We start from the raw sequence: 12,581 nt of genomic DNA, 5'->3' as shown, positions 1-12,581 counted from the left end.
GGCACCTGCTTCCTCCCGAAACCCGTGGGGCGGGGGCCCTCCCCGAGGTCCCCTGCCAGCAGGCGCCCCCGCTGGTGCCCTGCCACCCCTCTCGCAGCTGGCCCCAACTTTCCTTTGACGAAAACAAAACCCCGCGGCCCCGCAGGTGGCCGCCGGGCGCGTCCTCAACTAGTAGCGCGCGCCCTCTTGTGGCAGCGGGGCGCAGCGCAACGTTTAACCTTGAACTGCGACTGTGCAAAACTCCGTTTCCTCACCCCTCCCCATCTCCTTCCAGCGTAACCTGCGGACTCTTCCATTCACATCTTTGCTTTACTTATTCTGTAGCTCTATTGCAGTTATATGGATTGCCTAGAAAGTGCATATAACTACAGTAGTTATTTGTAATTACATGAAATGGTCACCACGCCCTCTGTAATCTTTTGGGACTTCATTCTCTTACTGTTATGTTACAGTAACAGACACCCCTTTCCCTCCTTTACGCAACACTTTACATCCTCCGGGCCTCACGTATGTCTTGATACAAGCCATCGCCACAGTGCCAGTCCTGCAAGGGCTGTGACCAACTTCATGCCATCATAACCACACAGCTGTGCTCCAGACCTCCACTGATGCCTGCGGACTCTTACGTGGGAGCTTTCCTGTGGACGTTGCCAGGGACCCCAGCCAGCACCCACACATGTATAACCCGCAAGTGCTGGACAGTGCCTACGCTACCCTACCCGCTGGGGCGCAGGTGTCAGGGGATACATTTGTTCTCCTTTCCCAGGATGTTAGGGTACGGTGTCGACCACCCCTCAATTAGACAGAGAACACTCTCAATAATGCAAGTCACACAGCGAGGTTTATTTCCAGCTAGCTAGGGTCCAAGTATCCGCCTGGCGCAGCGGGTTTCAACAAGGACCCCGAGCACTCAAAGCCAGGGGTTTATATAGCATTTTCAAGGCCCTTCCTCATAGCTACATACATCTCCTGCACCCCAATTTGACAGTTTAACCTTGTTTAACTTTTTGCCACCCTGGTGTCACCCTGGCAGTTAAGTGAGATTTAGGGTTAGAAGAATTTTCACCTTAATTACATTTCCTTCTGCCTCAGCCTCCTACAGTTTCACCGTGGGGAGGGCGACCTTTGGCCTCGAGGTACTGAGCCATTGAAAAGATGACCTTTCTGTTGTAAAGCACTAACTTTTTCCTTCAACATTTTGTCCCTGTGGCGCCATCACCTAACCGCCCTGGTGGTATATGCAGTGTTGGCCCATTAGGGATACTCAGTAAAATGGCTTCCCGGCCTTCAGGATGCCCATTCTTTTGCTAACCCACTCTTACAGTACAAGGTGCCAGCTTTTGCTTTGCCAAGATGGCTGTACTTATGTCAGGGCTAGACTCGAGGTGGGTACAGCCTTGTTTTTCTTGGCCTTCACACCTGGAGCTGGTTTCTGGGACTTGTTTTTAAGTCCCCGGGGGAAGGGGAGAAGGGACAGTAAAACAGGTCCTTACAAGGACAAACTTCTGAGACAGGTTTTACATCACATCACTTCTCCAAGACAGTTCCGTGGGACCAAGGCAAGAATCACATAGGGGCGGCCAGCTCGGTAAGGCATCCCTCTGCTGGCTCTCTCCTTCCCAGCTTCACTCCTGCCAACATGGGGTGGTTCGTTCATTGGGCTGGATATGTGGGCACAAGCAGGAATTACGAGGGGGCGGCATGAATAGCCTTACTCCGGTGTGGCCTTGGAAGACAAGGTGAGGGGAAAGAACTCCAATGGTCAAAGCACTGTGCAGTGCATCTCATCATTCACTTGGGTGCGAGTGGCCTAACAATGAAAAACAGAGCCCTGACAAGAGGTGAATGGCCAGGGATCTGGAGAGAAAGACCAGGGAGGCCTTGGGGTGGGCGGGGCAGAACGCCACCAAAATTCTCAAACAGGCAAATCATTTCAACAAGATGTGGATTTCCTATGAAATAAAAGTCCTGGGTAATGAGGCCGCTGAACGCCAGGAAAAAAAAGCAGCCCCCGGGGGTTGAGGGAGGGGGGGGGAAGCTTTGCACATGTCCATTGTTTTATGATTAAGAGTCAAGGGAAGACAGAATGAGAAGGCCAGGCGAAGTAGGACTGGCTGGGGGCTGTGAGGGTGCACAGGCCAACAGAAGTGAAAACCTGGGGCGGATTTCACAGCTCCTGTAGAGCAAAGACCTCAATCTGAGCTGATCCCAATCCGACTGCACTGATTAGCCATGGGACAAGGAGGGACAAGAATCAGGTATGGGATGGGGTCTCCAGGTTGTACCCCACTCTGCAGGAAGCCCCAAATATTCCTCAGCTTATTAGATACTAGCTGTAGTTTTGTGGTTTTGTGGGGCATTTTGTTTTTTGGTCTGGACTCTGCTCGCGGCTCTTTTGCAAGAACCTGCTCATAGGACACACTCATGGCGACCTCTGTTGGTAGCTCATCTAAGGGTCAGTCAGAGGCTGAGCCCAGAACGGTGTTTACCCATATAGCTTGCCAAGCATGATGATGGAAAACTTTGTGCCTTTTCCTGGAAGAAGAAAAAGTACACTGTCTTCTCGCACAAGGTTTCATATAGCCAGGGGTGCTGTGTGAAGCTTCTGAGCTTCCTTTCAATGGGACACTCAGGCCAGCCAATGGAAGGTGGCTTCAATGGAAGCCAGACCGTGGAAGCTTAAAGAACACGGTCCTGTCCATTTCCATAGTACGTGACATCATCATAGTGAATGAACGGGTTGCTACCTATCATACCTGGCTCTTGGTTTGCAGCCACTGCCGGCATTGCTAATACTTGATTTTCAGATCTCCTTAGGGGTGGGGGCAGGGGCATGGAGTGGGGGAATGTGCCTTCCCCCCACAGCACCCAGCAGTACACTTGGGTTGTTCCAAATTCTCCGGTGACAGAGCATCTGTGCATGGGACACTGCTAGAATGATGTGAACTCCCTGTGGTTATGCATTTCCATAAAGGCTCCACAGAGAAAACTGCTCTTGCTGCATTACATGCCACCCAAGCCCAGCTGCTAAAAGCCGGATGGGCCCTAAATGAGGACGAAATCCAAGTGAACTGCCTTTCAAGTGATCATCTTGGAAGCTGTATCACAGCTCATGGAGCTGTTTCACAATCAAGTTAGGACAAACTGGACTTGGGTGGCTGAGTCGGTTAAACGTCTGCCTTTGGCTAAGGTCATGATCCCACATTTCTAGGATTGAGTCCCAAGTTGGGCTCCTTGCTCAGCGGGGAGCCTGCTTCTCCCTCTGGCTCTTGTGAATAAATGAGAAAAATCTTAAAAAAAAAAAAAAAGGGAATTTTGTAGTAGCCACCAACCACAAAAGAAGTGGCCCTGCACCAAAACTGGCTGCTTTGCATATTAGCTATTGGAGACAGTACGTCTCAAGCCTGAGGATATTCCTACAGCCTCCGCCCCAAGTCAGCAGATAGGCCTGTTTGAGGGAGGGCCCCAACAAGGAAATCTTAGGGGTGATTCAGGCAATGCCATACCCTAAAGCCTCTGTGTCCCTCAGACGTCAAGGAACTACCGGTGTCTGATGGATCGCACAGCTGACTGGCCTCTGGCGATGGAAACTCCTGGGCTTCTGGGCCTGTGAGCCCTGGAATTTGAGGGTTTTCTCTTGGGGCCGTGAGGCAATCGCTAGCATCCAGGGCCCTAAACCAAACCATTTCCAACTTGACATTCTCATCTGGCACCTCTGAGCTAGATTCCAGATGGGACAAGAACCAGAAAGTCCTTTCCTGAGAAGAAAATAGATCTTCTGATGAAGGGCCAGACCCTGAGCTTTTAACCATCTTCACTAAGAGGTGTTTGCCCTAATGAACTGCTAGTGTAAGGAAGGTCCCACCTAGCAAATAAGCCAGCTGGCAAGAATCCGTGATGAAACAGCCCACCCACCGCCAAGGCAAGCAGGTCCTGTGCAACGCTATAGCCGGGTCACGGCCCATAGCCGCGGACACCCTGTGCAATGGGCTGAACTCATGGGACTTCTAACCAGAGTGCATCTCCCTGAGATCCAGTGAACAACATCCATATGCTGGCTCCTGGGCTGTCACTGACGGCTTAGCTGTATGTTCGGGTGTTTGGGCCACCCAGGCCTGGAGTAGTGACGACATAATCCAGTGAGTGTGCCCCCCACCCCGTAATTACAGGCACAATGTTTATGTTATACCCATGGTTACGTGAAGCAACCACATCTAGAGAAAAGCGCTGAGATGAACACATGAGAGGCGAGGGAGGTGTTAAAACAGGATGAAGTAAAAACTGCTAGGCCATGACAGTGCACTAGACAGGAAGGACTGATGGGCATCACTTCTAAGGTCTTTGTACTGGTTCAGGAGATGAGGAGGAGGACCGATGACCGTTGTTAATATCTGACGTTGTTTAGAACGTCAGATATGCGTGCTACAAGTGTGAAGAGCATTACTGAAGAATTTTAGCTAATAAACGTGGCAGGAGTGACAGTCACCATTTTGCAACTTCTGATAACAGATGTAGAGAAAGGTCAAGGGATGGAAACTTTGAACTAATAAAGTTGATGGGATCAATGTCAGCCCCCCAACCACGAAGGGTACAGTGAGTGCAGGCTTGATTGAGAGCCTGGTGAAGTCCACACCATCACCCACAAGAAAACCTTGACAAAAGAAAAAGACTAATCTGATTTTAAGCAAGCCTTTAGAGTGATCTTTTAGTTTAGAGGAAACATGAGAAGGGAGAGGAACAGGTTAAAGGACAGAAGGACAGGGACGCCTGGGTGGCTCAGTTGGTTAAACAACTGCCTTCAGCTCAGGTCATGATCTCAGGGTCCCGGGATCAAGCCCCACATTGGGCTCTCAGCTCAGAGGGGAGTCTGCTTCTCCTTCTTCCTTTTCCCCTCCCCCACTCATGCTCTCTCTCATTCTCTCTCGCTCTCTCAAATAAATAAAATATTTTTTAAAATGCCACAAATACACAAATAAATCCAGGATATCAGACATCCTACAAGAAGCCACAAATTCTCAGAGGTAACAAGAGATGCCAGCAACAGTGCTGGATACAAGATCGATAACAATCTATCCCAATCCCATTCCACTATTCTAATCAGAATACGTAATTTTTATTTTTTATAATTTTTTAAAAAGATTTTATTTATGTGACAGAGAGAGATCACAAGTAGGCAGAGAGGCAAGCAGAGAGAGAGGAAGGGAAGCAGGGCCCTTGCTGAGCAGAGAGCTTGATGTGGGACTCGATCCCAGGACCCTGAGATCATGACTGAGCTGAAGGCAGAGGCTTTAACCCACTGAGCCACCCAAGCGCCTGGAGAATACGTAATTTTTAAAATAAAGATCCCATTCTGGAAACCTGCAGAAATCAAGTACCTAGGATAAATCTGACAAAAGACGTGCTGGGACCTTCATGAAGAAAACCATGAGACTTGACTGAAAAACAATAAAGATCCAAATCAGTGGAGATTCTAGGTTTGTGATGAAGTTTATCATAAATCATTTCCCCCAAAATTAATCTACAAATTCACTGCAGTTCCAAGAAAAAAATAATGAGGGCTTTTTATGGAACTTGTCAAACCTAGCTTAAAATTTTATACAATAAAATACCTCTGTAACCTTTCTCTCAATGTTACTGCAAACCTGTATTTTTTTTTTAAGGATTTTATTTATTTATTTGACAGATTACAAGTAGGCAGAGAGGCAGGCAGAAAGAGAGGAGGAAGCAGGTTCCCCGCCAAGCAGAGAGCCCGATGTGGGGCTCGATCCCAGGACCCTGGGACCGTGACCTGGGCCGAAGGCAGAGGCTTTAACCCACTGAGCCACCCAGGCGCCCCACCTGTAAGTATTTTTAAAAAGCCTTTAAAACAGGGGCACCTGGATGGCTCAGTTGGTTAAGCATCTCAAGTCATGATCCTGGGGTCCCGGGATCAAGCTTCACATTGAGCTCCCTCCTCGTGGGGAGCCTGCTTCTCCCTCTCCCTCTGCCCCCACCCAACCCCTCATGCTCTCTAATAAGAAAATAAAATCTTTTTTAAAAGGTGCCAAGAATAGAACAATTTTAATCTTGTCCTATTAGATATTAACACTTTATCAGGTACAGAAAAATAGCCCAAGAAAGCCAGCCCTGGACCCACACAGATACATAAACCTGGCAAATGACAGAGGGAACACTGTCTCGTAGAGAAGGAAAGAGTCACTTGCTAACACGAGAAATCAGATGGCATGTGGTACTCACACCGTACACAGAAATCAAGGTACATTCAAGTACTAAATATAAAATGAAAATCTTTAAGATTTTATTCATTTGAGAGAGAGAGAGAGAGCACAAGCAGGCAGACGGGGCGGGGGTGATGGGAAGCAGGCTCCCCACTGAGCAGAGAGCCTGATGTGGGGCTCAATCCCAGGACCCTGAGATCATGACCTGAGCCGAAGGTGGTTGCTTAACCCCTGAGCCACCCAGGTGCCCCTACAATGCAAATCTTTAAACATCTTAGAAAGCAGAGAACATCTCTCACATTGAGGTAGCAAGAATCAATAAGCAAAGACACAAAGTTAAAATATATAGACTTTGAGATTTATTTCCAAGGCTTATTACTAACAAAGTATAACATCCATAACATGTCAAGAGTTCTCAAATGAGTTAAAAAAAAAACAAAACCAAAAACCAAAAACGACTTCAATGTGAAAGAAAGGCAAAGGAGGGGCGCCTGGGTGGCTCAGTGGGTTAAAGCCTCTGCCTTCAGCTCAGGTCATGATCCCAGGGTCCTGGGATCGAGCCCCGTGTCTGGCTCTCTGCTCAGCATGGAGCCTGCTTCCCCGTCTCTCTCCACCTGCCTCTCTGCCTGCTTGTGATCTCTGTCAAATAAATGGATAAAATCTTTAAAAAAAAAATAAAAGAAAGAAAAAGAAAGACATATGAATGAACAACCTTTGATGTGGGGAAGCCATAAAGGTCAACAACCAAATGAGAAGATGATCAGGCTCACCAGCAGAAAGGAGAGTATACAATCAAATGAGAGACCACCTGTTCAGCCAAACTAAAACTAGTGCAAGACAAGAATAAGGAAACAAACACCCCTGTACGCTGCTGAGAAGTCTCCACTTTGGAGACCATTTGGAAATATTTCGCCTTGTTGGAATTGCACCCACCCTGTGATCTAACAGTTTTATTTCTAAGTACACACTCTATATATAACTCTTGTACACGTGCATGAGATGCTCCAATATGTTCACTGCAATACTGGTTGAAACGGTCAAAACCAAACCACACCAGAAGTCTTCTATCCACAGAGGAGAGGTAAGTAAATTGTGGCATATCTGTTCAATGGAATACCAAGTAGTAGTTAAAGTGAATGAGTTAGAGCTGCATGTATCAGATGAATTTCAGAATTGAAGAAAGCCATCTGTAAAAGGATAAATACAGCCTAGATACCATGTTGTACATTGCTTATGGGTACATCTCTATACAGAGCACAGACCACAAAGCAGGAAAAACAGCCACCAAATTCAAGGTAGTGTTTGCCTTTGGAAAAGTAAAAAAAAACTTCATTTTCTGTTTTAAATAAGGCCCTTTCAAGAAAATGTGGTAAAAAGTTGGGTTCTAAAGCTGGGTGGTGTCTACAACAGGATATGATCTTTTGTACTTCTAGTGCTTGACATATTTCAATAATTAACAGTAGCCAAATGCAAAGATCTCAGGAAAAGAACAGTATTTTCCTTATTTTATTAAACCTATTTTTTATGGTACCATTACTTATACAATTATAATTTAAACATCAAAATCATTAGTTTTTCTATGACACATTGTTTTGGGGGTAGTCAGGCCTGTGAAACTTTCTTAATTGGGAATTTTATTTCCCTTAGCTGGGGCCCGATCCTCAACTGGCCTATGACAGACACTGTTGAATCCCAGGACAGTAGCCCTTCTCGGGCTATAAAACCAATCTGTTCCAGTAACAGAAGACTATATGCTCCAAAGGGTGTTCCCACCTAAGGAGAGGAATTTGGACTACTTTAGGCCATTTCTTCAGTAGTGCCATTCTGCACGTAAGTGATTTAGAAAGAGGCATTTAAAGTCTTCTAGTAAAAGACAAGTAGGTGAAGTCTACTGAGCGGCTTCTGGGAAGAAGGAACTCCTTAGGAACAGAGAAATACACAATCTCTTCTCTTCGGGCCTTTGGATATAGTCGTGCAAGTGGGTGATGTCTGGACATGTTGCCTCCATCTTGCTACACCATAAACGGTTAATCCTAAGGATAAAAACTCACAGCAGAAGATGGATGGGCAGAAAAACACGGAGAGAGTCTGGGCGCTTCATAGTACCACTGAGCCACCAAACTCTGACCATCACAGAACCACCTCACCCAGGCTTCTTATGAAAAGTATTTTCCTTACTGGTTAAGACCTGTTTAAATTGGGTTTTCTGCTCCTCACCATTGACTGCACATCAATACACATTGTTCTTTATCAAAACAAAACACAAAACTCTGAAGAATGTACAAATTCCAGTGAGTTCTCGATGACTATAAAGATCTTGTTCTTTTTGTCCAGACTGGAGGCAGGAATTCTGCAAATGATACAAATAGTTGTAGCTTTATCAGAACCACCCTAGTTGTTTCACACGTTCCCAGTCACTGGACAGTCTGAAAAAGAATGTGCCTATTTTGTTTTTAGCACTGTTTAGCCACATCGAGAAATGGGATAGGAGAGCCCCAATGTGCTTCTTTACAAGTATTTCAAGGTGTTCACTCCGTAACATTCCTCTATGGCTCCCTAAAAATACTGTTTGAAGGTGTGTTCTGTCTTGGCAACAAGAGGAGCAGCCCCTAGGTAGGAAGAGGGCTTGTTTCTTTTCTGCCTGTGCCCCATACCTGGGTGGACCCACAGTTCAGTGTCCTACACAGGGACTTACCACATTTTTGGAGCCAATTCCTAGAACTCTGGAGAAAGGTCTCATCTCAGCATCAGGCTTCCTTTTTTTTTTCCTGAAAGATTTTATTTATTTATTTGAGGTGGGGGGGGGAGAGAGAGAGAGGAGGAACAGGGGTGGGGGAACTCAAAGGGAGAAGCAGACTCCCCACTGAGCAGGGAACCCGATGTTAGGCTGGATCCCAGGACTCTGGGATCAGGACCTGAACTGAAGGCAGCCTCCTAACTGACTGAGCCACCCAGGCACCTTGAGCATCAGGATTCTGAAATAATGAAACAACTACAGAGTCAGACAATAAAATGGATTTATTTAAAAAGACTAAAAAATTTGACATTGAGAGAGATGATAAAAAAAAGACACACAGGATTTAAATTGATAAATACAAAAGCGATTGGCCATAAACAATGTAAAAATACATTTCCCAGTCCCCAAACAGAACATAATTTAAGTACAATTATAAAATTTTTATACTGTATGTTCATTTCCCTTATAATTTTTAAAAACCACTCTAAACAGTTTATTTGTATAAAATATAACAAATTAAGTCTAATATGGCTGTTAATAAAAAATTGTGTTAAACTTCAGTTTATTGAGTGTGCCCTGTTTTGGACATAGAAGGGGTTTTGGTCCCAAGTTCTCCTTGAAAACTTTTTATTTTCCACATGGTCTTTTTCCTCTCATTCCTTCTACAATAGAAGAGGGAGGCTAATCCGTCACGGGTCCCATAACCACCACTATGAAGAATAGTTCTAGAGTGACCAAAAATACTAGTGAATATATGATCTTTCTGAAAAGGGAAGGATTAAGTGGCAGCTATGAGGCCCACTTGTGCCCCAATCAAATAAATGGAAACAAAGCCTCAGAGCAAGCAGAGCTGAAGCTCAATGTCAACGCGCTCCATGTGTGAGGCCGGCGGGGACATGTCCATCAACCTCAACTAAGTCTGTGCGTGGGGGTGGGGGGGCAGAGGTAGCCCAGACCACTTGCTGTGAAACCCAGCTGGGTCTAGATGGTATTTCAAATGACAGTGGTACAGTTAGATGGGAAATTCCAGAACCTGCTGACCAGAAGTGGGTTGTTTTTGCACTGCTCTTCATTCCTACAGACCAGACCCAGGCTATTTCTCCTCTCTTGGATGCCATGCCCAGAAAAACAACAGCATCAGTGATTGGTTTCGTTGCCTCCCAGGGAGGGAGTGGTGATTACACCATCAGCACCAGCTGGCACCCACGCTCTGGTAAAGGGCTAAGGTCCTGAGTCAGTGAAGACAGAGCAGAGGCTGTGTCTGGCCATAATGATGAATTCTGACCACCACATTCACCACCTTGACTAACACACAAATGAGAAATTTAAAAAGGGCAGGGCCACTAAATTGTCTCACTGGAAACATGATTCCACTCCTTCCTATAGAAAACCCAGGCCGGCTAGCCCAGGAGACCTCCACCAAAGTCTTGAAGAACACCAGATGCATGGCTCACTGCCTGAACTCTAGCGTCCAGAGTCAAAAATCCAAGAAGAGGACAAGACAGGTCTATTTTGAGAACCACTTGGTCAGAAAGGTCTGATCTTGAGTGCCTTGTCTGGTGGTCTCTAAGACAGCCTGCCAGCAGAGACAATTCTCCTAAATGATCAGAACTAGTTATGAAGTGTCTCTTGAGAATGGGTTGACTACTCCCTTACACCATCATTAGTATTCACCGGGCCGGGATTTGCTAGATCCTCACTTCCTTAAGGAGGGCTCCCCCAAACAGAAGTTAGAGTAATGCCCAATGTGGGAACAAGAACCCGAAAGATCCTGCTACATATACTATGCAATTAAAAGGGCCCCAAATTGTGGACCACCTAAAGACCACCACCATCAAGCAAGAGTCAGAGCTAGACGCTCACCTCTGTCAGATGATGAAGCAGCATATGGACCACGGGGATAAGAAGACAGAACAAGGAGAATCTTAAATAGATGAAAAATCAAAGGCTGGGGTCTTAAAAAGAGGGAAGCCTTCAAGGAAAACACTTAATGGGACTTACAGAGCTGTATTAACTTCAGTAGAAATAACCATATGCCAATAAGGGAAGGGACCAATTTTGAACTCCTAGTATGAACTTATCTCTTTAGACAGTGGTAAGTGGTTGAAGACTGTTTTTATAATTACTTTCACTGTATGGTGCAAAAAGTCTATCTTCTTTATCTTTGGTCCTTAGCCATGAGAGTTACTTCCATTTCTTCTACGTGTTTTATAATGGTTGTTGGTTCTTTTTTTGGTGGTGGTGGGGGGGGGGGCTTGTTTTGTTTTTGCTTATCACCAACCACCAAAGTGCAGTATAAACGTGGGGTTTCTGATGTTGCTTTTATATATACGAAATACCAACACCTCCTATATAGTTTCTATTAGGCTATAAAAGGTCTCAGAAAGAGTTAATAATTATCCTAAAATGTTAAACAATATAATTTTAAGGCTGACATACAGTAAAGCCTGTGTATTACATTTTTAAGGGGGAAAAAAAAACCCTAGTCCAATATTTTAAACAGTGATCTCTTAAATATACATTAAATTGTATCTGATCATCAAAAAAAAAAAAACCCACAACAACAACAAAAAACAAACAAACAAAAAACCCTAAAAAACTCCTGGCTAAACAAATTAATTTGAAAATAAAACAATTTCCAAATGGATAAATTTAATTATGCTGGCTGTACAGTCTTAATTTTAAAGCTAGGCCTAGTTAACAATGACAGAATAAATTAGAATCAGTTGAGCTATGAGATTTAAAGAAACTGTCCTCACGTTCAAAACAAAAAAGCAGAACCATTTCATGTGACAGAAGTTTTAACTGTTATTTAAAAAAAAATTTTTTTTTTAAACCCAAAAACACTGACCTAATTTGCGGTGACTGACACATAGGCCAAAGTTAATAAAACTGCCTTCCTGCCCTTCCCCTTGGTCTCCGAAAGAAGTGGTTTAACAATTACACAAATTCTAGATGAGCTTCGGCCAGGGCTCAGGCGGCACGCAGTCAATACCTTATGTAACACCCGGTCCCCAAAGTCCTTAAGCATTAAGTGGTTCTGTGAGGGCCCCTGCGCTCCTGGCAGCCTCTGGTTTCCTCATCTGGGACTCCTGTCGTCTCTCGAAGAGCATAATGACAAAGTCAGACAGGAACATAATACTTGCTAGAAATCCAAACACCTGAGGTGAAGAAAGAGCAAGGGTTTATGTGACAGATTTTGGAATATAATCTCCCATTTCCTACTTGGCTCTGGGAGTGTTTTATACAAACGAGACGATTCACCAATTTTATCCACATTCACTTTTTAAGATTTGAGAGAGCGTGCACAGAGAGAGAGAGACCGAGAACACGCATGCACAGCGAAGAGAGCACTAGAGTGAGTGAGAACAAGGCCGGGGCAGGGAGGGATAGAGAGCACTAGTAGAGGGAGGGTCAGAGGGAGAAGGAGAAGCAGACTCCCTGCTAAGCAGGAAGCCTGACAGAGGACTCAATTCCAGGACCCCAGGATCATACCTGAGCCGAAGGCAGATGTCTAACCAACTGAGCCACCCAGGCATCCCTATCTTATACACATTATTCTTAATCCTAGTAATAAAGGAATCTTTAAGGGCATCAAAAAGACAGATGTTATAAAAAGAAATTCT

General features: G+C 45.2%; 1 protein-coding gene across 2 annotated transcripts in view; it reads right to left on the bottom strand.

Annotated features, from left to right (window-relative positions):
* CMTM6 (CKLF like MARVEL transmembrane domain containing 6) overlaps positions 1–12,581 on the bottom strand; it is a 48,927-nt gene that overhangs the window by 17,693 nt on the left and 18,653 nt on the right. Inside the window, exon 4 of one of the 2 annotated variants that reach the window (XM_032319873.1) lies at positions 9,222–12,116. The exons of the other annotated variant lie outside the window; for it this stretch is intronic. Coding sequence (XP_032175764.1) covers positions 11,979–12,116 — 138 coding nt within the window. The 3' untranslated portion in view covers positions 9,222–11,978. Of the gene's footprint in view, positions 1–9,221; positions 12,117–12,581 lie in introns of those variants that run through there. 2 annotated transcript variants of the gene reach the window in all.

This window comes from Mustela erminea, chromosome 1 (genome assembly GCF_009829155.1).
Source record: "Mustela erminea isolate mMusErm1 chromosome 1, mMusErm1.Pri, whole genome shotgun sequence".
Classification (NCBI taxonomy): domain Eukaryota; kingdom Metazoa; phylum Chordata; class Mammalia; order Carnivora; family Mustelidae; genus Mustela; species Mustela erminea.
This window is presented reverse-complemented; position numbering and strand designations above follow the sequence as displayed.